This window comes from Apteryx mantelli, chromosome 18, assembly GCF_036417845.1.
Source record: "Apteryx mantelli isolate bAptMan1 chromosome 18, bAptMan1.hap1, whole genome shotgun sequence".
NCBI classification, from domain to species: Eukaryota; Metazoa; Chordata; class Aves; order Apterygiformes; family Apterygidae; genus Apteryx; species Apteryx mantelli.
In genome coordinates this window covers 13,270,256-13,294,458 of record NC_089995.1, presented here as the reverse complement: position 1 = coordinate 13,294,458, position 24,203 = coordinate 13,270,256, and the positions used below count along the sequence as shown (strand labels likewise).

Sequence of the window (24,203 nt, the reverse complement as noted above, 5' to 3'; positions counted from 1 at the left end):
CCCAAAGCAGGAGACTCTTAAACCAAAGAAGTGAAGGCAAGCAGTCTCATGCTTGAAAAGGGTACATGTAGAGAGATGCACCGACTAGGCATGAGTTACTGCTGTGAAGTGGTGCCTTGCGTTACCCTTCGCTCTCGGGTTTGCCTGCTCGTGGTCTGTTGTGATAGCTTTGCTTATTCTTAGTCCTCTGGCATTGTGTTTCTATGTGGGTACGTGTATTTGTAGTACGTGATTAAAAACATACTACACAGTGATAACAGACTGATATCTTTGCTTCTGATAGGGAAATAGAAGAGGTCTTGCTTCTTTGGCTGCAATTCCTAGAGATCAGCATGTTAATGAAGCAGTCAATGAACTTTGAGTTGGATGTTGTAATGTCCTGCTAGCCATAGTGCTTATCTGGATTACTCTTCAGAGGAACAGTGTCCTGCCTGCTTCACAGGGAAGTTCACAGAGGAGTCCATAAATCCTCAGTAATGTACGGACTGGATTTTGTTTTAATTTGTGATCTGCCCCAAGTCACAGTACGTTGCCAGCTAGTTGATCTGGCTGACATGCCTGCTGTACCGATATAACCTGCATGTGCGATGTAAACTGAGTATCTTCCAAGACAAAAGTGGTTCTCCTTCAGTCTAAATCCTCCCTACCTGGTGGCAAAGCACAATGGCCTAATATGATCAAGAGCTGGAAATACTTGTGCTGCGAGGACATCTGTGCTAAGGCATGACTTGTACCATGGGTTCCTGTGCTGCATGCACTGTGCAAGAGGAATGTCTCTTAATGTCTCAGAAGAGATCTAATAGCAAATTTAGATGAATGCCAAGGCATATCTGGATTTGCCAATACAGTTTACATTTTTAAAACAAGTACAGCAGATGAGAGGGTATTCATGCTGCCTGATTTGATACAGCTCCCAGTCGGAGTTAGGCAGCCGTTTTCTCCCCAGTAATCTCCAGAGCAGGATTCAGAGAATTCAGGTTCTCTGAACCTCCCTGTGAAAAAGCCTCTCTGATAATACAGAAGAGCTAGGGAGATGAGGCTCCTGGTTTAATATTGCAATGTCTGTTTCTGCACACAGGCAGGCTGCAAAGCTCCTATTAACAAACTTATTTACAGCCACTGAAATCATTGACCTGCTTTGTTCAGAGCGATTATATTCCTTCTCTTGGAGGCTCCTGAGTTTTAGCGATAAGTAAATGCTTAACACCGTAACCAGAAGTTTGCAGCAGGCTGGCAGCTGCCTGGAGCCTGGGTGCTTGCAAAGAGTTAACCTGCACTGCTGGTTGCATGACAGCCTCCAGCTGTCTGTGCCTTCGCCTCTAGCGTTTCTCTCCATTATTTCATCAAAGCAACAGGCATGGTTTTAATTTTCCATGACTTACTTATGAAATATGATCCTTGCTGTAATAAAGAAATGATTTGGTTGGTAATGGATACATAAGAAATCAATTTCCTACTTTTAAATTAGGTAGGATTAACAATGAAGCAAACAATAAGCGGTGTGAGGGATGGAGAAGAGTAATGGGAGAAAGACCCGACGGCCCCGAGACAGGGCTGTCTGCACTGGGACACGTTACAGTGCCTTGGTTAATCGCTTCACTGAGGCTGTTGCAGCTGCAGTGTTTCTTCCAATGTATATTCATTTTGTGCTTGAAAATTAGGAATTTGGAAAGATTTCTAAAGATTCATGACTCTCCTTCTGCCTGGCAGTGACATTTAATGTGCAACATGGTTGTCATTCAAATTCGTGTCCAAAAAAAAGCGCCATCATAAATGTCCCAAGAGCAGATGCCCTCCCGGCCTTCCTGCCCTGTCTTCAGCAGGACAGCGTTCAGCAAGCCCGCTAACCTGCACCAGGAGGCTGGAAGCTGTTCTCTAGCAAGAGAGGGAAAAGCTTCCAGCTTCTGCTTTCTAAGGCTATAGCTATGCAGGAGCCAGCTCTGTGTTTGGAGACACCGGAGCAGTGTGACGCAGCCTGCAGGGAGATCCTGGCTGTCGCTGCTAGAAACCGTCTGGTCCCCGAGCATCTGGTCCCCCTCCTTTGCCTTCCTCCTGCGGCGTAAAGCACTCTTCTGCCTGGGGAGCCCCCAAGCCTGGTAGCACCGTCAGCAGCCCCAGCGTCCTGCCAAGGACTGATCAGTGCAGCCACCTTCCTGGCAGCTGCATGCACCTTTCCCTGCATCGCAGCTCTTTCCCGGCCCTGCTGCAGTAAATATTACCCACGCTTGGCAATCCTGCTGCTGCTTTCACTAGTGCTCTGCCGGCGCTGGCAAAGCCACCCGGTTGGGTGAGCCCCCTCGGAGGGATCTGTGAGGCACAGGGATGGGGTTTCACCTCTAATCTTCCCACCCTGCGTCGCTTTTTCCCTAGCTCTACGGGGAAATTCGCCTCTGGCGCGGCATGAAGCAAGCGTGGTGCTTGCTGGCGTGTGCCGGGGGCCCGGAGCAGAGCGGGCCGGGCGCTGCGCGGTGTGCTGTGGAGGCATTGCTTTCCCCCCGGGACGCCGTTCCTTGAAGTTGCAGGCGTCTCTGAAGGCAGATCGCCCTTTAGACCTTGGACTGCAGACAGTTGATACGCGTTCCCTGCCAAGCCACACTGCGCATTGCCAGCATGTTTTGGTGTCATTAACAGATGTGCTGTTACTCTGCTCTGCTATGCATGCGCACAGCGCACATGCTCTTCCTTACGGGGAACGCACGGATCCGTGTCCCCAGCACTATCCGCCTTGGAGTGTAGCGGGGTGAGGAGCTGTGCGTTCACAGTCTAGGAGAACCCAAATGTACTGGCGGGTAACAAGTCTGTCCGAGCCTGTCCCCCTCAGCAAATACTGCAATGCAATCTGGACTTGCTAGAGCTGTTCTTTTGGTGCCAGCGTCTCCCTCCTGGCTGAGCTCCATGCTTGTGCTAAGTGGCTTTGGAGCTGCCCCAGGGGTCTGTCACGGGCTGGAATTAGAGTTGCATTTGGCTGGCTGGTCTGCCTTTCTTTCCTGGATGCTGTTGCTTTTTTTAGCTTATCTCAGTTCTGCATGGGTTTGTGAGTTCCTGCTGAAGTCTCTAACAAGATTTGTATGGTGGCTTCTTTTTCCTCCAAGCAATCATAATTTGGCCAGAAATAAATGCCTGCAAAAATCTTTTTAAAGCCTCTCCTTCAAGTAGGTTTCAGCAGCCTTCTTGAGAGACAAGCCATAAAAACTGATGGGACTTACAGAAATAGTTGGTAGAACTTCTAGGATTGGGCAGAGGTCCAAGCAGTTTCTTGTAATCTTCTCCATATAGCTGTTATTGCTGGGGCAGGTACCAGATGCAAGGGCGGAGGGATGCCTGAGCACAAACGATAACTACAATGAAACAGAGCCAGACTTCTGCCTTCGTTCTGTAAGGACCCAGAAAAGCCCACCAAATCTGGCACCTGCTTCTACTTATTAGTGTCAAAAGGATATTGTTTTTATACTCTAAGAGCATCCAGTCACAGTCCTTAAACATCCTCCCCCTCCTTTCTCCAGCTGCTGTCCTAGTTAAATTTACGGCATCTTTTTTCCATTGGCTACCTCTGGAGCTTTAGGAGAATGTTGGTAATATCCCAAATTGAAAGGGATGAACAGAGACCGAATGTACAAAAACAAACGTCAGTAAAGAACCGGCAGGTCCCTCTTGTTCCCATTGATGCCCATGGGAGCTCTACCTTTAAACTGTGGTGAGGGTGGGATTTGGCCCTTTAAACTTTATATTTAGCCTTCAGGTAATCCAGTGACTAAGGTGGAAAGAAAATTTAGGCACCTTTAGCTTAGCCTTGTTGTTCTTTGGAAGAGCTATAGGAAAAAGAAAACAGGAATTTATTTGTGCTAGAACTCAGGCAGAACAGGAGCCAAATTGCTCAACAGCAGTGGCTGGCCTGGTGCACCACCACCTCCTGGAGGCTCGCCCGAGCCTCGCCGCCCTTGGGCTTCTGCCGTGCCCAGGCGCTGCTGGAGCCTGGCGCTTGCCTGGCGCAGACGCCTGGGGCAGGCGGCGGGAGGGATCCCACCTTCCCACCCAGCGGGGAGCGGGAAGAAGGCGAGCGGGAGCGGGAAGAAGGCGAGCGGGAGCGGTTCGCAGCAGAGAGGCCGCCTAGGTGTGAAGGTGCGTACCGCAGAGCCGCACTGCTTCCGCAGCGCTGCTGGCTACTGCTGGTGCTGCCGGGCGCCCCGCGGGCTGGCGCGCGTCTCCGCGGCGCTTGCCAAGCGAGGCTCCATCGGCTTCTGAGCCAGCTGCGCTGGCACCGGCCTGTAGCATTTAGGTTTCACTTTGGTTAAATTTGAAACTGCTATTCCTAGCTGCTCTGAGGATCTGGGAGCTACAGAACACCACGGGAAGTTTCTCATCTGTTCAGGAAGACACAGGCAAAGGCAGGGATGGTTTCCGGTGGGTAAAATGAGGTTTTGTTGTGCTCTTCGCGTTCATAGCTTGCACGGCGTTGATTTGAAGTTGCTGCTGCTGTGCCACCTACATCCCAGTCGCAAGGCCTTCCAAGGACTTCTCTGAGGAGGTGTGGGGGGGAAAAGAGTTCAGACTGTTTAACTAATTTAAGGCCACTAAAAGTATACAAAGCAGGGGTAAGATCTGTGAGCCTGGAAGCTTTTTTCCGTGGGGGAAGCACTTAGTTTGTTTTGGAGAACAGCTGTTTTTCAGAGTGCGTTTCTGGGAAGGACTGTTCCTTGGGCATCTTAACCTGGGAAATGCTGCTGTGATGCTTTAAAAGGAAAAAAATCCAGTAGCTTGGTAGAAAAACAGCAGCTTTACACAAGGTTTATTTTGCTGAATAAAAGGCCTTGAGGCTACACAAAAACAACCCAGAAACTTTGATATGTTCCTTTGGGAAAATTAAAACAGATGGTTTCTTTTCTTTTTTCTTTTTTTTCCCAACGGCCAGTATCTGACATTTCCAAAGAAGATGCAAAGAACAGTTTTGGGATACGTGTTATAAAGAAAGTTCTGCTAGCAGCTTATCAGCTTGAGCGAAAGCTAAAGTCAGATAATCTCAAAACCTACGCCTGGTCAGGCTCATGCTGGAGTAAAGCCAGAGAAACTCCAATGGAGCCAATGCGAGGAGGAGAAAAACGAATGCAGAGGTGACCACTGTCTCTGATAGCAATGAAGGCAGCCTAACCACCTTCAAGCTGTGCAGGGACATCTCAAGGGGTTTCTGCATGGCCTCTTATTGCAAAAAAAAAAAAAAAAAAAAAAAAAAAAGACAAGGATATTCGTGTTTGAGATGAGTACATAAAACCTGATTTTGCATGTTAATACATGTGGATTTCTGTAATCTGCTCGCTGAATCCTTCTCTGTTAAAGTTTTGCAGCCAATAGTTGTATCTATGATGGCTGCAGAGTGCAGCGCAATGCAGGCAATAGCAATTCTTTTTTTATACCTAGCTATTTTGCATGCAGATTCACAGATGTGGCAGGACACGTTCTGGAACCTTGTTGACTGAACTCTGCCAGCGCTGATTTGACAAATGTGCCCTCTTTGTATTGCTGAGGTTAAACTAGTGCCAGGAATGTCCTCCATGATCAACAGCGATGATTGCTAATTTGGAATTTAGAGTACTCTGCTTTGCCATTCATAAGCAGCATTTCAGTAGTTGTTCCAGCCAGGTATGTCTCTAGTTATGATAATTGTCTTTCAGTTAGGGAGCTAATTGACTATACTGCAGCAAGTATGGAATAAATCATGTTACTATGGTAGCCAAGGTTTTTGGATAACAGTATTTCCCAGAGCATAAATGCCATTTCTCTGAATTTTACTTCTTTCCCTGAAAATAGCCCTATCATCAGAGTTGCAAGAGATCTGAAGTTGATACTGCTCGTTTCCAGGAAGAGTTCTGCAGCAAGCTGGCTTATGCTTTACTTCTGAGTTTTACTTATTTTAATTTAGCCTTCATTCATATAGATAGAATCCACATGAGGTGTGTGGATATTTTATATACTCAGGCTAATTACTACTGAGCCTGACACCTGAGAAAGGATTTTGAACGAACAAGACACAACAGCAGTTGAAAATCTGACCTTGAAACATGAGAAGTGAGTCCAAGGCAAGACATCAGACCCAGACTTCTCAACCTGTGAAAAGATTGGGCCAAGGTCCGAGCCTTATGATTTTTTCTGTGCTCATCGGCCACTGAGGCTAGAATTTTTGCCTAAGTAGTAAAGCCATTTAGGGAAACTGCCCTAGTCAACCAGAGCCTCCCCTGCATGGAGTGCGTCCATAGGTGTGGTTTGAGAGAGACACCCCCCCCCCCCCAAGTTTGTGCCAGATGTTTCCCACACCAGGTGCACATACCTACTCCCCTGTTAGCTCTTCCCTTTACATCAAAAATGCATCAAAAGGACACTTTAATGTAAAAACGCATGAAACTTAGTTATTGCATGCATGCATAGTGAAAAGTTATCTTCTGCCCCCAAAAGCAGAAGGATTTTTTTGTTTTGGTTTGGTTTTTTTTGCTGGTTTAAAGATGGGGCTGAGTGGTTAAGAGAGTGAGTGGCTTGCTCAGTCTCCTTGGGTCAAGGCTGGGGGAAATACTGTGTGGTTTTGCTTCAGTGAATGGCAATATAAATGAAGAATTGGAGGCCATATCAGATAGTATTTGCAGCTGAATTCTGATTTTGGCCTTGTCCCTCCTTTTGCAGCCACCAGTACATCCACAAGTGTTTTAACAAAATACTTTGTTGCTAGCTTCCCAGAATACCAAGTGCGTTTCATAACACAGCTGTTGCAAATGTTATGGCTCTGTACACTTCATGTGTTAGTCTTTCCTGTGCTTCCTTTCTCTGAATCCCATTTAATAGGCCAAGTTTTATATTTCTTTTCTAATTTGTTGAAATTTATTGCATTTGTTGCCTTCCCCTCTTCCTTTTGAAAATCAGGAGGAATTTCCAGATTTCAATTTAAAAGCATTTTGTTCTAATTCATTTTGTTTTTATGGAGCATGTTATTTGTTGGAGGGAGAGAAGTTGAGATCATAATCTGGCACGGTTGACTAAGTTTCTAAATTTTAAACCGCCGCCTTCTCTCTTTTTAAACATTTTCTCTGCCAGTACTAAACATTTTGATCATTCAAAATGTAAATTGTACTCCCCATAGATGCTGATGGGCTAAGGATATATTTACATACAAAGGAGCTGTTGAATGATTCATGTAAAAAGTTATTTTCTTGTTCTTACCCTTAACAGCACAGTAGATTTTTCCCCCCATTTTCTGTAGTCTCTGGAATGATTTGTCTGCCCATCAATCTCTGAACAGTGTTTGAAAAGGTGCATGCGGTTAAAATGTGTGGAGAGAGAGAAGCACAAATGGTTTAAATACCTTTGCCAGAATTGCTTGTGATATCCTCTTTTCATGAGTGACATTATGTTATATCAGAAGAATAATCTGTGGAGAGCCCTGAGGGGAGAGGTGGTCAAGAAAAGTTCATTAACTTCTAACAACAAGGAGGCCGCCACTGGAGGAAGCAAGAGTTTAGTCAGAATAAGAAATTCATTTTGGGGGACTGAGTTCTGATATTTTTGAGGCAGCTAGTGCCCTGCACCAACAATAGCGTTAGCCAGGTGGGTGCTCCAAGATCATGGCTATGTTGGCTCACAGTGATGGTACCTATCACCTCACTGATCAGCATTTTACTGGACAAGCTTTGCTCAGTTATCCCGTGCCTGCTGGGTTTGGGCCTGCAGCACGAATCCATCTGGTGTGAAGGAGGAGACCCTCCATTTGCAGTGTTCAAAGTATGAGGATTGGGTCTGACCCTGCATGAGAAGCCGCAGGAGCACGCTAAAGTTGCTCAGAGCCCTCTGGAGAGCCCCAAGCTCCTGCGCGTCTTCTGGGTAACACTTCAAAATGTGGCTGGAACACTTTTGCACCCTTCAGGTCTAAGATCTTCTCATTACAATCTCAGTTTTTTAAGGGCCTAATTGATCAGAACCTTCTGATATTGCCATGACAGATTTTCTCAGACCACCTTGTTTTTCCATAAAAGTATCCAAATACCAGATACTTCAGTCTTTTACCTTGTGTGTGTGGTTTTTTTGTTTGTTTGTTTTGTTTTTGCGGGGAGCCCGTTCATGAGTACGCAGGCTAAAGAGGACCATATAGGCGACTTGTATCCCTGCAGATGGGTTTCTGACCAGCAAACAGGTCGACTGATGATCATCTCTCTAGAGGCTGCACAGCTCTCCTCTGCTTTCGTCACAGCTTTCTATTGTCTATTTGTTGAATGATCTGTCTATTGACTTATGCTGTATTATTCACTTCAGAAATGACACTGTTTGTGTTAACTTCTAAACACGCAGCCAGGAGGTAGGTAGAGGTTTTGCAGGCTATGTGACCTCTCCTAGCAAACTCTGAAGGGCATCTGTTGACCAGCCCTGGTACTGTTTGTTTTGTGAGGAAGCAGGGTCTATAAAAAGGCTTATTACACAATGTAAGTGATTTTCTTTTTGCTAAACAAATATTTGCAATATATTTTGGGAGATCAAGCATTCAAAGTGAAAAAGCAGGATACCTGCCAGAGATGTGGGAAGCATGTAAAGGACACCTTTAATCAGGGGAACATAGGATGGCTTTAGTAACTTTATCTACGAGCAAAGAAAATACAGGCTCTTTCAGACCCTATTTTCACTGAGCTCTAAGGCTTTAGGCATCTCAACAAATCCAGAAAACTCTTCCCAAACTATATTTATTTCAACAGCTCTGTCAGTTTTGCAAAAGCCCACATACTATGGAATGGAGACAAATCCTGTGACTTCAGGAAACGAGCTACCTCCTAATACAGGACTTTCCTAGGGGGCAGTTTATTTCATAAATACCTGAAGAAATGAATAAAACTCAGTTTTGGAGAGCACATGACTAGCTGGATCACTGCTCTCAGCTGGTATCGTAATCCCTGGATCATTCCTCTGGCTTGAATAAAAGTTGCAAAGAAAGTTTGTGACTTGAAAGCTATCTTGATTAGGAGTAGCAGGTCAAAGCTAGTCAACAGTGAACTTCCCTGAGTGAATTTCTCTGCACTGTGGTATTGACATGAGGCCCAATTTATATGCATGTAGCTTTATAAACAGTGAGAATACTGGAAATGAGGTCATATTTCATATAAACATTTATTTCAATAGTTTAAAGAACAAGCCTTGCAAAACATCTGGAAATCACAGGAACATGAGGCATATATAATAACAATATCTTAAATACACATTAGTAATACAAAGTCATCTTTCACTCTGATAAAAGCTACAACTTCATTTTTCTAAAAAATATTTAAGCCATGAAATATGTTTAGATAATACATATATACAACATCTAATTTTTTTTCTTGTAACTGATACTGCTGAAATATAAAAAACAAAATTAATCAGAGTCTCTAGTGGTTTGTGCAATAGAAATAGTGTGTTGCACTGAGGGGTGGATTGTTTTATAATTGTATAAGCAAAACTGTATGCAAATAATTTACGCATGTTATAGCTGTATGCAAAATTGTGCATGCAAATGATAAATCAGTTTTTAAGACCATGTGCACATACATTTCCATAACTGCTCACTTATTCACCACAACTGTGATGTAGTTATAAATTGTTAGGGCTGGAGTTACTTTTAGGATGCACCTATAGTTTAACTAAACTAACACCTACTTTTCAGCATAAACCCCTGCCCATCAGTGTGCTACTCCCAGTGAAGATTTGCTAAAACGTGTTTGTCCTGATTTGGTATGTGTGGATTCATAAATAAATGTGTTCCGATCAGCTACAACTGTTTTATCCTCTTCTCCAAGGCAAGCACTTCTCCTTCTATTTCATAGGGAAGGTCAGCATTAATCTGCCCCTCAAAGTATTGTTTGATTTCTTCCACCTCCTTTTCCCAGAACTCTTTGGAGACCTCAAACAGTTCAGTCAAGTTGACAACTTCTAAACCCTTCAAGTTCAAAGCAGTGTCAGCAGGGATGTAACCTATGGCAGTTGGCTTGGCAGAGGCTCTCCCTTGAATTCTGTTGAACATCCACTCCAGCACACGGGAATTCTCTCCGTAGCCAGGCCACAGGAATTTCCCTTGGTTGTCTTTCCGGAACCAGTTAACATGGAAGATCTTTGGTAGTTTTGCAGCTGGACGATGTGCCATGCTGAGCCAGTGGGCTAAGTATTTGCCAAAGTTATAGCCAAAGAAAGGTCTCATGGCAAATGGATCGTGCATAATGATTTTGCCTGTTCAAAAAAGTGTAGAATAAAAGGTAATATGTGAGCATACTCATCCTAAAGCACGAAGATTCAGACCCTTCCAGGATTTAGCACCCAGATCCCCTAACCACCTTTCTGCATCTGAACCAATGTCCTTTTAAGAAGCAGTATGTACATTATCCCTGATGTACATAAAAGCCCAAATTGAGCTCATATTTGTAATCAGTGAAAATTAAATTCTTAAAATCTCAGGTCAAGCAGCTTTAAATGAAGAATGCCAAGACTTAGTTTCCATCCACCACCTATTTATGTTGAGCTCTAGCAGAACAGAAAGCTTCAGTTTGTTTATGCCAGACTGTAACAGCAGACTCCGCATCAAGCCTTCTGGCACCCCAAGCCTGCCCCCTGTTCTGTATTCTTGCCACCTAGGGGATTATTTTACTTAATTTGACTTTTACAGAGAATTTGGGTTTTAATTCCAGTACAAATATTTTCTATTGTGAAAATGCACAGGTTGCAAAATTAGCTGCCAAGACTCAAATGTTAAAGGGAGGGGAGAGGGACCAAAGCAGACTTTCCAGAGAGGATTCTTTTTAATACAGGCAGGCAGATTAGATTTTGATTTACCTTTGTGCTCAGCAGCTGCTGTTGCTTCAGATCTCATAGCTGCTCCTATGAATACTCCATGCTGCCAGTTAAAGGCCTCGTACACAAGAGGCACACCTGTAAAGAACAAAATCACTTCAGCAATTAGGGGTCAAGAAGCTTTTTTATAACAGGCTTTGCTACCTGAGATACTGCTGTATGCATATTACTGTATAATTTATTCTACTTTTTCTTGTTTTTTACTCATTTGCTTTCCTGCCCTCTTATGACAAAGTTTATAGGAATGTTTTCAAAGCTGGCTCCTGATTACCCAACACATCCATGTTTAGATGCTCAACTGGAGATATCTAGGGCCTCAAAATCTCCAGCAGATTTTACTGGAAATAGAATGTGGTCCTGTGGTTGTGATATTAGGCTCAGACCTAGCATACTTCTATTTGTTTTGCAACTTTGGTTGACCTTTAGCAGACCGATTAATTTCATTTCCTTGTCTGTAAATTGTTTATAACTGGTTCATTTCTCTAACCGTTTTCTGTGTAAGCTAGTTAGACTGTGAGGAATTTGAGGGATGTATAGTAATTTACTACATGTCTAAATACCACCCAGGTTAGTGGGTCCCATTCTCTCTCCAGTTCTCTATTATTATTACCTGTTTTGTGTTAACATTAACAATTTGGACATTGAAATATCAGTAGCTGCGTGAGTATCAAAGGCTAACAAGTAGAAGAAACCAGACTAGAGTTATTTTCTTGCGTTTTCACCCATGATAGTAAAACCTGTGTTTACATGCACTTGTATCTCAATTCTTCTGTGGCAAGCACTTCAGGCTTGAAACCTGGCTGCTACATCTCTTACCAGTAGGTCTGCGGCCTCCAAATATGATGGCTTCGATGGGCACGCCTTCCGGTGACTCCCATGCGGGGTCTATGATGGGGCACTGGCTGGCTGGGGTGCAGAATCGTGAATTGGGATGAGCACAAGGTTCCCCTGTACAGATTAAAACATAAAGGTCATAATGGCAGAATTGACATTAATTCAGCAGAGAGATGGAAGAGAGACTGTAGACTGGGCTGGGTTACCATTATCCGGGGTCCAGTCCTTATTCTTCCATGAAGTCAGTGTTACTCCTGATGGCAATGGTTCATCAATGCCTTCCCAGTAGACACCTCCATCACTGGTTTCAGCTACATTGGTAAAGATGGTGTTCTTGAATATGGTTTTAATGGCATTGGGGTTTGTTTTGATCGAAGTTCCAGGGGCGACACCAAAAAAGCCATTTTCTGGATTGATTGCCCTTAAATTGCCTGAAATACAAAAGACAAAATATAAGCAAATGAAACTTTCAATTCTCTCCAAAACTAGGTACCATATCTTGCTGCTATTAAAAGCAACAGTACTGGACCCTGCAACAATTCAATCTCAGTTCCAGACCTTGTTCATCAAATTTCATCCAGGCAATATCATCCCCCACGCACTCAATTTTCCATCCTGGCAGACTTGGGTTCATCATGGCCAAGTTTGTCTTTCCACACGCACTAGGGAATGCTGCAGCAAAATACTTCTTGTCACCCTCTGGATTTGTAATGCCCAGGATCTATTGAAAAACAAGTGCAGCTGTTAAATGTAGTTCATTCTTCCTGCATTTTTCTTTCTGAAGATTGTCTTCCAAAAAAAGATAAAGATAAAACATTTAATTATGCAAATTTGTTCCTGCAAGAGAAGCACAGTACTACAGTTTGAATATAATAGAGTTGCCAACTCATCAAAAAGTCCACTCTTCTTGCCCTTTGAATATCCATAAGGGGTTCTTACATTTTTTCTAAATGTCAGGTGTATATATAATTCAAACATTCATTTTTATTTTGCCAGTTAATGATATCCAAGTTGTATACAGCTGTGTTTCTCAGCTGAGACAGAAGAGAACCAGGTAATATTTTTTGACTGCATGACTGGAGTAGAGTGACATCGCTTCATGTATGAATACTTGTGCATTTTGCACAATACATATAAATCGTTTTCTGAAATGGTTCTGTTATGTGTTTTGGAAATTCTTTAATGGTAGTAGAATGTTTAAATGATAGCAGAAAGTAAATGTAGGAAGGGTGCAAAACAGAATTCATTTAGGAAAATCTAACTCATATTTGTAGGTTTTTGAGTGCATAAACCTCTTTAGAATATGAAAGACAGTTTTCAAAACTTGCATTGATCCTTGGCAGCAATTAGATTTGTAAGTGCAATGTGGATGCCCAGTGATGCTGTTTAGGCTCTGCTCACTACAAGGATCTGTCTACAAGCAGTCATTGTCAGAACCAGTTCTAAATCTTTCTTGACTCCCTATTTTATATGTACTGCTTTAAAATGGCTGCTACTTAACCTTTGTAAGCAGTTTCCTATTTCTTATAAGGCTGCCATGTGATAAATACATATTTCGTGTTACAGGACTGTCCATATGAGACTGCAATTTCATTGATATCAAGATATGATGTATTTACGTTGACCTAATTTGGGGTTTAATAGCTGTTCAAACACATGATTTAATAGCTCTTACCAGCATGTGCTCAGCAAGCCAGCCCTCTTCCTTGGCGATTCTGCTGGCAATTCTGAGAGCAAAGCACTTTTTCCCCAGTAAGGAGTTTCCTCCGTAACCGCTGCCAAATGAAATGATCTCTCTGCGATCCGGGAGATGAGCAATCAGTGTTAACTCTGGGTTGCACGGCCAGTTGTTGATTAGCGGTTCTGCAAAACAGAATGTTGTACTCATGAATATAGCAATTTCCGTGCTGGATCAGACTGTGTTGTTTCATCAGCATCAAGCCTCTGACAGCAGCCTGTACCAGATGCTTCCAAGGAAACCCCCTGGTAAGTACTAGGGATAATAATCTCCTCTCCACGCAACTCTTATTGAGCTTTGATTCCTTTAATTGAGATTTGAACCTTGCGTTGTTACACAAAACACTCTGGTTTTCTGTGGTGAGTTTCCCATGTGCTGAGAACGCACAGTCAGTTCCAAAATGTATGCCTGAGTATTTCCATCTTACCTACCTTTTAGTGGTAGAGGGCATCCAACTGAGTGAAGGCATTTTACAAACTCCCCATTGCCCAAAGCTTTCAAAGCAGCTGTTCCCATTCGTGTCATGATCCTCATGCTGGCCACTACATATGGTGAATCCGTCAGTTCAATCCCAATCTTGGACAAAGGAGAACCAATAGGGCCCATGCTGAAGGGGATGACGTACATTGTACGTCCTGTAAAACAGGGATGAGAATGTGATCTTGCAAACAGCAAAACAAGGAACTTTTGAAATAATATTTATTAACATAGAGGTGGTTTCTCGTGGTCATTTCTGATGATGTTTAGAAATCTGTAACTTTCTGTTTGTCTAATCGTGGAGCAGTAAGTTTTATCTTAAATGCTGAAAGCAGCTGTTCAGGAAAATTGTCTAGCCAGCAGTAAAGGTGGGTGGAGGCCAAATGCTCTGTTGGTGTAAACTGCTGGATCTTTCACTGAAGAAATTTGTGCTGGGGGTGAGGGTCTTCCATTCTTACTTCAATTTCTTCTCTGCTGCTCAGTTGCTCTGTGACTTCTTAAAAAGTCACCCAACCTTTCCTACCTTGCTTTGCCCCTCTTTATGAAAGGAAAAATGAATTGTTTCCCAGAGAAAGATTGAGGACTATGCGTGTGCAGACCTTTGGATCTGTTGTAAAGATCCAGATGAAACCTAGAAGATGACTAATATCAGGAGTACTCACCTAAACCTTCAGCTAAAATACTTTTAATTAAAGATTACAATAATTATTAGTAGCATTTCTGTAACTCTAAAAGTGCAATGTCAGCTTTCCTTTTCTCACCCACCTTGCATGCAGCCTGGGAATCTGGTATTGAAGGCTTTCTCAAAATCTTCTTCTGACATCCAGCGGCCCAGCTGGCTAGTTCCAGTTTTAGGGATTGGAGTGGTATCTCTCTGTTCTTGAGTGATAATGACAGTTTTGCTCTCAATTCTTGCCACATCTCTTGGATCAGTGAGAGCCAACCAGCTGCAAAAATGATAAAATTAGGCTTTAATAATTTTAAAAAACAACATAGCATTTTTAACCCTTCTGTAGAACCCCTTTAGCACAAAAGGGAAAAATGCTTTGTAAGGGTAAAACTAAAGTGACAGAATCAATACAACCAAGACAGTCTCAGAAATTAGTCAAATACATTCTGTCATACAAAGTATCTCAGGACACTGCAGAATGAATAACAAATTATATGGCTTGGGAAATTCTCATTACTCCTTAATACTCCTCTGCCTCTTACATCAGCTTTATTCCCTGTTGCTAGCATGCAGGGAAAAGTTAAACTCATTTAATTCGCATTCTCATCAGCACAGATAAGTAAAAATAGTTTTACATAGGGACCACAAAGTGACGCCTTGAGCAAAATGGATTCCAAGCAAGTATTTTAAATGGTATATATGTCTGTGGGACCAGAATCCAGCCTAGTGGATTGGCATTGTCCTTTAAGTTAAAGGCATTGCAAAAGAAATATTGAGCATCATAAAACGTAAAGCTGGTTTATCAGACAGGATTATTTTTTCCTCCTTCAAAGAATTTATTTGTCATTTATTTACAATAGAGAGGATTGCTTTACCATTTTCACCTCTGTGCACAGAAATTTTCTATGAGGATAAAAATGTTCTAGTTGGGCTGTCATAACCATCATCACTACAGCTAAGCATATAATTAACAATGAATAATTTATCTGGTGAATTTTGCCCTTTTCTCTCCCAAATAGTCTGCAAACAGATTGCCAAATTCTTGCACTTCTGAGTTATTCAAAAGTCTTTGCAGATTTCTTCCATGAAGATTTCTTGGTCAGCACGTAATTCCCAAGCATGTACTTGTTAATATTCTCCTTTCATGTTGGGTTAGTTGGGAGAGATGAGGGAATATTCGAAAAAAGTATTTGCTGAATACATTACAGTCAAAGCTCATCGGCACAATATGAATAATGCCTGTGCTGAATAATATTTGAACACCCACAGAGCTATTTGAATGCTACAGAAAAGTATTTGATGAATAAATTAATTGACTGAAATAGTAGAATTCTTCAAAAGATGTATTTGCTAAAAAATATTTAACCATTGCTAATGATTAGTTACATAAGTCTCATGATATTGTTTCAGTTCCCCAATTTATGTAACTAATCAATAGAGACAAGGTACAGCTGGTAGTCCAGTTGATTAGTATAGTTTAAGTTAATTTTGAGAGGAAAATTGTGCTCTTCCTGATTATTTAACCTATGTAACCTACAGTTCCAAAATGCTCATGAAAAGTAAATATTAAAGGGTTTTGAACACTTTTAAATGCAAACAGATAGAAAATGCTTATCACTATTCTGAGCTCCTACTCGACTTCCTTTTATGCCACTCACCAGTTCTCATACTTGCGCAGCTTCTTGATCATGCCTTGTTCTACCATGATGTCCAGAATTTTTTGGTTTTCTTCTTCTGAACCATCGCAGATATGAATGCTCTCAGGCTGGCACAGCTTGGCATTACTTTCAATGAACTCTCTCACTTCTGGAGGCAGGCTCTGCAAATCCCCCTGGATAACCTTGGGGATGATGTTTAGCTCGGTCTTCAACTGTGGAGGCATTACTGTAGCCTGCAGTGGATCTGGATGATGAATTTGAAATACTGATCACAAGCTAAAATCGAATGTTGTCTGTTAGCATATTATGTCATTCTAACTGGCATAAATGTGCTTTCCTACAATGCATAATAGAAAGACAGAATTTGTAGCAGATTTGATTGTGTACTTCTACTTATAAATCAGTATAAAGAACTCAGATCACTGGTAATTTAAAGCTGGAAAAAATACATAGACACCATTCTACTTACTTTCTTTAAAAGATCTCGGAGAGGATTTTGCTGTCCCTTTCAGTCGATCTGATTTCCCTTGCTTTGGAATACTCTTGTGATCATTGGTTTCCAAGGAGGCATTCTCCTTTCTTAAATAGTCTTCGTGGAAGTGCCCAGCCCACTAGGTGAGGTGAGGGAGGCTTTTCCTTGACGTCACCACTGAATGTGCCTTGGGACACTGCCACTGCCACATTGTCATCATGAAGAGTTGTCAACAAAACAGCCCTGAAGAGGTAATCATTTAACAGGCTTGATTAATGAATGCTGAAAGCAACGATTCTTAGCCTCTGGGTTTGCTGTTTGAAGCAGTTAGAAAATTTACCCGTTTGTCCAAACTTTGATCTAGTTTGGCTTTGAAACCCAAAGCGTCATAACTTCTTGGTGTGCGGGAAAGGTTGAGTACAAAGAGCACCTGGAACGGGGAATGGGAGGTCAGCCAGGCAAAGCACAGTTGGCGCGTTTTGCAAGCAGCCGCTTGCTAGTTGGCTGTGAAGTGGAGGCTCGTCCAAGGTGTGCTTGCTTACCTTGGGAACGTTGCCTGATCTAGCGATAAAGTTCAGCAATCACCAGTGATAGGCCTGAACACCCGCTATCTATGCCTACAGCCTTATTTTTGTCCATGCAATTCTAAAAATACAAGCAATGCAAATCTCAACATTGGGTTTCCTACAGTGCTGGAGAGAAAACGCTTTTGATTATGGCTCACTTCAGGCTCTTGCAAGCTGAACAGCTATTTTCCATCATACAAGCGCAGAGAAGAGGCAGGTCAGCAAGTGTCTTAGTGATCAAACCCCTCTTTATGATCTTATTGTTAATTTACTGGGGGTTTATGGGGGCCATAAAATATCAATCCATCTTTAAATTAATACCCAAAGACAAGGCACAAAACTGCTCAGGAATGTGACTGCATACTTGCTTCATGTGTGGGTATGAAGTACACTATACACACATGTACATATATATATATATTTACATGCATGTCTTACCATGATGGTATAGATACTGGCAGACAAAGAAAACTGAAGAAATAAAACCTGCTGCCATTTCATGTTGCTCCATTTACACCCAGTCCCAGCAAAGTGTCTGGGGACTGGGTGACATGATCCTTTCAGGTCAAACTCTGGCAAGTATTGATGCTGACGGGGCTTCCACCGCAGGTGTAATACACTGTCAACAACAGTTCGCAGAACAGGAGCTGGTAATCTGAGTTAAGGTTGAGGGACTTCTTTAAATCAACAAAACTGATGTGAGTGTACTACATAAAGGATGTTCACAACCTGCCACCCACCCAGGTTCATGCCGCTTTTCTAAAAGGCTTTCATTGATACAGGCAGCCCTGGCTTGCAAGCCCTGAACGGCCAGGCTTGGCACAGTAGCATGGATGAGGACTCCTGCCGGGCCAGCAGCTTTCGGGCATAAAACATCATGGAGTTGAAGACTCTCACAAGTGAAGCAGCCGGTGATCACAGGAACGCTTCCCCTGGGACTGTATCCTCCTATCTGTCCTGCAAAGCCTTTTATTGTGTTTTGTAAAAGCAAAGGAAAGAAAATAGTGAAATAACAGGGGCTGTCCTTGATGCACAGCAAGGCCAAACATTCCTGAAAAGGAAAACAAAAATCTGGTAGGATAAGAGGTGCTAAAGATTGCTCCAGAAGGGGCTTGGCGGCAAGAAAAGGCAAAATCAAAGACAGCTTAATGACAGCAGTGCTGTTTGTGTTTTGGGTCTGCGCAGTGTGTCACAAGTAGAGCTGATCAGATATATTTTGGCCATCCGTTTTCTTATTAAAGTATATTATTAAATACTTCATTAAAAATAAAATGCAGTATAATCTTCAACAATACTAAGCATACTGGTATTTCAGTGAAGTACAAAAATACTCAAGAGTCCTTGGCAATGGCCAAATAAAAGTCATCATACACACAAATAGCAAAGTGAGAGTAAAACAGCAGAACTTCAGTTTGTAGAAGGAGACAGTGGGCCTGAAAATGATCTCACTGCAGCAGGAGTAAAGCCCAAATGAAAGCTTAACATTGACAGTGTAACAGAGTGGGATCAGTCCTAGTGTCTCTTCAGTTTTGAGTGGAGGAAAAAAAATCCCCAAACCCAGAGCATTAGTTTCTGCCAATTAAATTATAGTCAGGCAGGTGTTGTGCAAATTTTCTCACACTGCAATCCTAACCTCCCACAATCTTGCTATACAAACTGTGGGCTTCTCTTGAGAAGACACTAAATATGCCAAATTGGTGGCACTGTGTTATGAACATATGTCCATTAAAAATCCCATTAAGGATTCCAAATGTTTTTCATTTGTGATGGCAGCAGGGCTTGAGTGCAGATGTCCACTGGGAATTCTAGACGCTTAAGCATCAAATTACTTGTATTTAGGTAACACCTCTCATCAGAGGATCTCAAAGCATACTACAAACACTCAGTGAACCTCAAGCCCCTATATAAAACATGCATACTTCTTTGTACTGTGGTACAATGGAATAACTGGAGCATATACAAATCAGGGCCAAGATTTTTCCAAGAACCTTCTCATTTGGGAGATTCAACTTTTACATACCCAACATGAGGTGTTAAAGGTTTAATCTGAAGATATTGTGAATTCTCGTAACTCCCAGTGGCTCCCACAAAAAATGCAAGCAGCATCTCCAGTAGTTCAGCTGTAGTGGTTTTGAGGTGCTCACCCAGCATCAGTGTGTGCTACTGTTTGCTACATATGCTCCTGTGTTTTGGATTTAGTAAGCTGGGAAATTTCACTAGTGAGAAATAGGGGAAGTGGGGAGATGTAATGGCTTTTTTCAAAAAAAGTGTCTGTAATGTAAAGTTTATTTTCCATTTAAATGAAAAATCTTTTTTTTAGCAGTAACTGTATTATAATACCTCTCATCTATTAGCTGGTACAACTCCTTTGGTTTAAACTTTTTTTGGCACTTTTCCTCTGTACTTTTTTGACACTTGAATGTGATGCTCATCAGGTGTCTTCTTGGAAGCTGTCAAATTATTTAAATGAGTGTGAATCTGACATTTCTAGATGATCGTGTTCAATAAGTACCTTGAAAGGAGTGTTTTTAGGATGTTTGCTTTGATGGACACCATTCAGGCTGTTCAAAATAAAGGTTTTGAGCACTTCAATTTAAACTGACTTACTAGAACTCAGAGCAGTAAATGTAAAGGTTCTTTAGATGCTCAGAGAGCGTCACAAGAAAGTTCTAAACTTCATCACTACAGAGAGGTGCAATAAAGCACTCAATGAGATTTGAAAGTTGTTAATGGCATATAATAGAAACGCTACCCCCCTCCCCTTGCTAATCATCCTAGATATTGTCACTTCACAAAAAAGTTTTTGTGTGACACCTGTTGTTTTGTTATAAAATGATAGGTGTTCTTTTTTTAAAGATTCTCTGGGCTGTGCTGCTAACTCAAGAGCATTTTCTTAATAGTTTTTTTTTCTGTGATGCCGTGCTCAGTTGGTATTGAACATACTGCAGTTGTCATTGTATTAGCTGCTGCGCAAACCCAGATCCAAGGGCAGTCCTTGCCCAGCTAAGTGGACAGCTTACAGAGACAACATCAGGGAATATTCCCTGAATTTTTCCAGAGAAAACCTGAACTACACACATTGCCTACAATTGCAAAAGAATCTGCGATAGAGCCAATGTTTATTCCAACCCGCCCACACTCCTGTGTGATATTTCCACCCCACAACCACATTTCTTACGGCCGGTTCTTCAGCACCTGACACAGCTGCATCAGATTTGGTGGAGGATCTGGCCATAGGTGTCGCATATTCCTTTCCCTGTGGGTTGTGCTGTGTGAAGAGTGACACTGGGCCTCCGGGACCAGCAAAGACAGAGCTCTGCTGCATGCTGCGAGTGCAGTGCTTCCTATCTTACCTCCGCCTCTCCAGTCAGAACTGATACACCATATTTGTCTTTAGGCAGCTTGTAAAATTGTCTTAATACGTCGGTGGATGGCTATGGCAGTGTGACTTTTTTGTCCGTCTCCAAAGTTAGGTGGCTTGTTCTGGTTGCAGAGAAGTGGGAAGGGATAAGCCTGGCTATTTTTTCCCCTGATTACGTGTCGCTTTCACTAGCTAGTTCAGCATTTTCATCTTGACAGCAGACATGCGAAAATTTCTCAAAAGTAATGGAAGTAAATCACCATGCATTGGTACATGTTCCTGTTTTCTAATCAAAGTCATGAACCTTGGATGCTTAGTATCACCTTGAGGGCTCAACCCTGAGCTGTGCTTTAGGGTAAATCCTTGTTGTGCCACAGTACCTGATGCCAAGACTGACATTATGCCACAGGCAGATGGCTTTCTTGCTTGTCATTCCTCTGCTTTGGCAAGGGAACTATGTACTCTGGGACTTTTTCTTACAGGCTGACTTTTACAGGCTCTGAGATATGGTTATAGTCACCAAGGGAAGGTAAAGGTTTTCTCTTGTCTGTTTTCTCTTGTAAGGAATGAAAACTGGAGCCCTGGGTAGGGTGGTATTGTGGCTCATACACTGCCTGTCTGTAAAGGATACTGTGATTTTAATTCCACTTTTCCATTGGCTTTAATTTAATTGTCACACTGGCAACCCATCTCAGCAACGTAAGAGAGCACCGATCCAGGCCACGGTCCAGTTCTGAGATGGGAGATCCTTCCAGCAGCTTGAGAGGTTATAGACGTTTAGCCTTGCACTCTGATTTTACACCTGGATCTTATGTGGGAGACAGCACCGCATGCTCAGAGAATTCAGAGCAGGGAAGCAAGGCAAGTGGTCCCCATTAATGGTGCTGGTTCACGCAGAGGTTCTGAGCAGCATGATACTCACTGTTCATCCTTCTCTCTCACCAGCTTATTAGTTTTGGAGATGGGGCTGATTCACATAATCCTAAAGCTAATGAGCAGTCACTTTTGGAGCACCCTTCTCCAGCTGTAACTCTAATCTGGGGACTCTTCTCTTTAACGTAACGTCCATAGCAGGCAGCAGTGTGAATATCTGGATAATGGGCTCTGTAGCCACCGCTATCTGAAGAGCAGCCATGTACAAGTAATCCTCTGAAGTGTGAGTTTGGGAGCTCTCCTAATCTACTATGGAGGATCTGATAGGCCCATGGAGAGTTTGGGCCCAAGAAGAGCTTGACTGGCTTTATCCGAGCCAGCACAAGGTTGATAAGAACATAACTATGATTTTTGCATGGTTAATATATTTTTTGGCTGGATGCACAGCAGAACCACAGCCAGGAGAGAAGGGGACAAACTGTACTAAACAGAGTGGAAAACAGTCAGCATAAGGTTGTGTGTTTCCCTTCACCTATGCAGCATCTGCTCTGTTTAGTCATACAAAGCCCAGATGGCACTGAGAATCAGTTTTGCAAATAAAAATGGGTAACCCTTGCTGGAGAGAAATCTGTTTACCACGTAGCTGTGTGTTTGCAGCTGTCAAGGACTCTCTGCTTCCTACCTGCGGAGGGGATAAATGACAAATATCCTTGTAACAAACCCACACAGTTTTAAGCAGCAGGCTATGTTTCAACCTTTTGTTCTGTAGCAGTCTTCTGGCTTCCTGCTGATTACCGGGGTTCTGCTAAGTGTGCCCCTTTACAAAGATTTCACCTGCTCAGGCCCTGTGGAATGAAATGGCATCACCTTTTTCAAATTGGTTTACTTTTTCTGAGATGAGATAAGCCTGATTCCTCTTGCTCCTCCCCATTCTGTGCTGTTCCCTGCTTCTCTCCGTGTTCCTTTGCTTGTTAGCAGCATGCCATTCGGGAACGTTTCAGTGTTACGCAGAGCTGCCGACCTGAGTGGCAGTGTGCTTTTTTCGTTTATGTAAATTCTCCCATTCACCTTTTATTTCTCTCATCATTTTCATCCCCCCTCACATGCAGTCTACCCAGTCGACACCCATTTCTATCCCTCTTTCACCAGCCCAGCTCTCTGAATAGGCTCTGCACAGTAAGCGTGGGTACAGACTCAGAAGATCCAGGTTCTGTTATGGGTTTCCTGCTGTGGATTTCCTCTTTGACATTACATCCCCAAACTTTTATTCTCTCTATAGGAAGGGGGCTGGGAGGTGATAATGCCACTTTCATTCTTGTGCATTCTTCCTAGTTTGACAGTTCCTGTCCTGAGGCATTTAAAACCTAATTAGACAAGATCATTATCTCTTATCATATTTATGTTCTGGGCCACAGGTAGTAGTCTTTGCTGGGTCCTCTTTAAATTATTGTAATGCAAATAATATATTCTTACTTGAAGGAAAATACATTTACTACAACCTGTTTGCTGCTTTGCCAGCAGCACAAAAGCACCAACCTGGCCTGAAATGTGTTTTCTGTTTCAAACAAGATTTCTTCTATATATTTCTCTGGAAAGTAGCTTTGATGAATATTTCAAGCATTTTGTAACACTGAAACAACAAAAGGATAGAGAAGCTGATCGTGCAGAAATAAGTCAGGTTACATCTAAAGGTCAGAAGGCAAATGTGTCTATGTGAAGCACTACATACTTTTTGGTTCTTGAACCTGACTGCTGCAGGAAAATCAATATTACAAAAAACAATTACCTCTGTAATAGATTGTATGTTTACTGGTAAACCCTGATGTAAGTGTTAATAGGTCAGGTGAAATCCTACATACTGTACATTAATTGCTTAGCGCAGTTCCAATAGGAAGAAGGCAACACAGGTGGACCACAATGGGATGTTTCTTTCAATGTAAAAGCATCTTTGATGGCCAGTGTAAACGGTTCCTACCAGAGAAGTGTCATGAATATGATTATTGCTATGAATGACAGTCTCAGTAAAGAGGCCAAGGCATCAACTGGGCCCTGGAGACCATAGTCTTTTCTTATCTTTTTAGGTCAGCATAAAGATAGAAGTCTGACTTTGCTGTACTTGTTTCTGTTGATTGACCACCTGTATCTGTATCCAGACTTACTAATTCAGGCTGATTCATAAGCATATGAATACTGTTTACTTAAAGAGAAACCTCTTATACATGAGCTTAAACTGATATGTACAGTTGAATAGCAACTGACTTGCATAATGCAAATAGAAAAAAGTAACCCACTTGGTAACCTTGAACAGTTTACAAATTTGCATTGCAATAGTACTAAGGCAGTACCTCATTTTATTGGGTGAAAACATACAATGCTCTCTGCCCAGGAGATATTACTGTTTAAGACAGCACAAAAGAAGGGTATGAATGACAGAATATGAGACTATAAGTTAATAGTGAGATAGCTCTGAACAGAGTAATAACCATTATTCAGAATATACCAGCCACTTAGCTGTTTTCATTTGCTTTCAAGGCACTTCCTCATCTCAGTGTTTAGAAAGATTATAAAGAGGAGGACAATAAAGCTGATTTTGTTTATTCTTACAGCAGCATAGAAATATGGTATAGGAGACATAGTTATACATCTTTTGCGTCACCAGTTCCTGATGGAGAGGCATGAGGCTATTTGTTTTTGCTCCTTTTAAATGATGATTTG

At 42.3% G+C, this 24,203-nt stretch overlaps 1 protein-coding gene across 1 annotated transcript; it reads right to left on the bottom strand.

The window, feature by feature from the left end:
* Window positions 1-9,678: 9,678 nt before the first annotated feature.
* PCK1 (phosphoenolpyruvate carboxykinase 1) lies at window positions 9,679-16,440 on the bottom strand. Its single transcript, XM_013951404.2, has 9 exons — window positions 16,217-16,440; window positions 14,654-14,835; window positions 13,843-14,046; window positions 13,349-13,536; window positions 12,232-12,394; window positions 11,880-12,104; window positions 11,656-11,787; window positions 10,822-10,917; window positions 9,679-10,221 (listed from the first exon to the last, which is right to left on the bottom strand). Exons 1-9 carry the CDS (start codon window positions 16,438-16,440, stop codon window positions 9,767-9,769), a joined length of 1,869 nt encoding a protein of 622 aa, XP_013806858.1. The 3' UTR covers window positions 9,679-9,766.
* Between the last annotated feature and the right edge of the window lie 7,763 nt (window positions 16,441-24,203).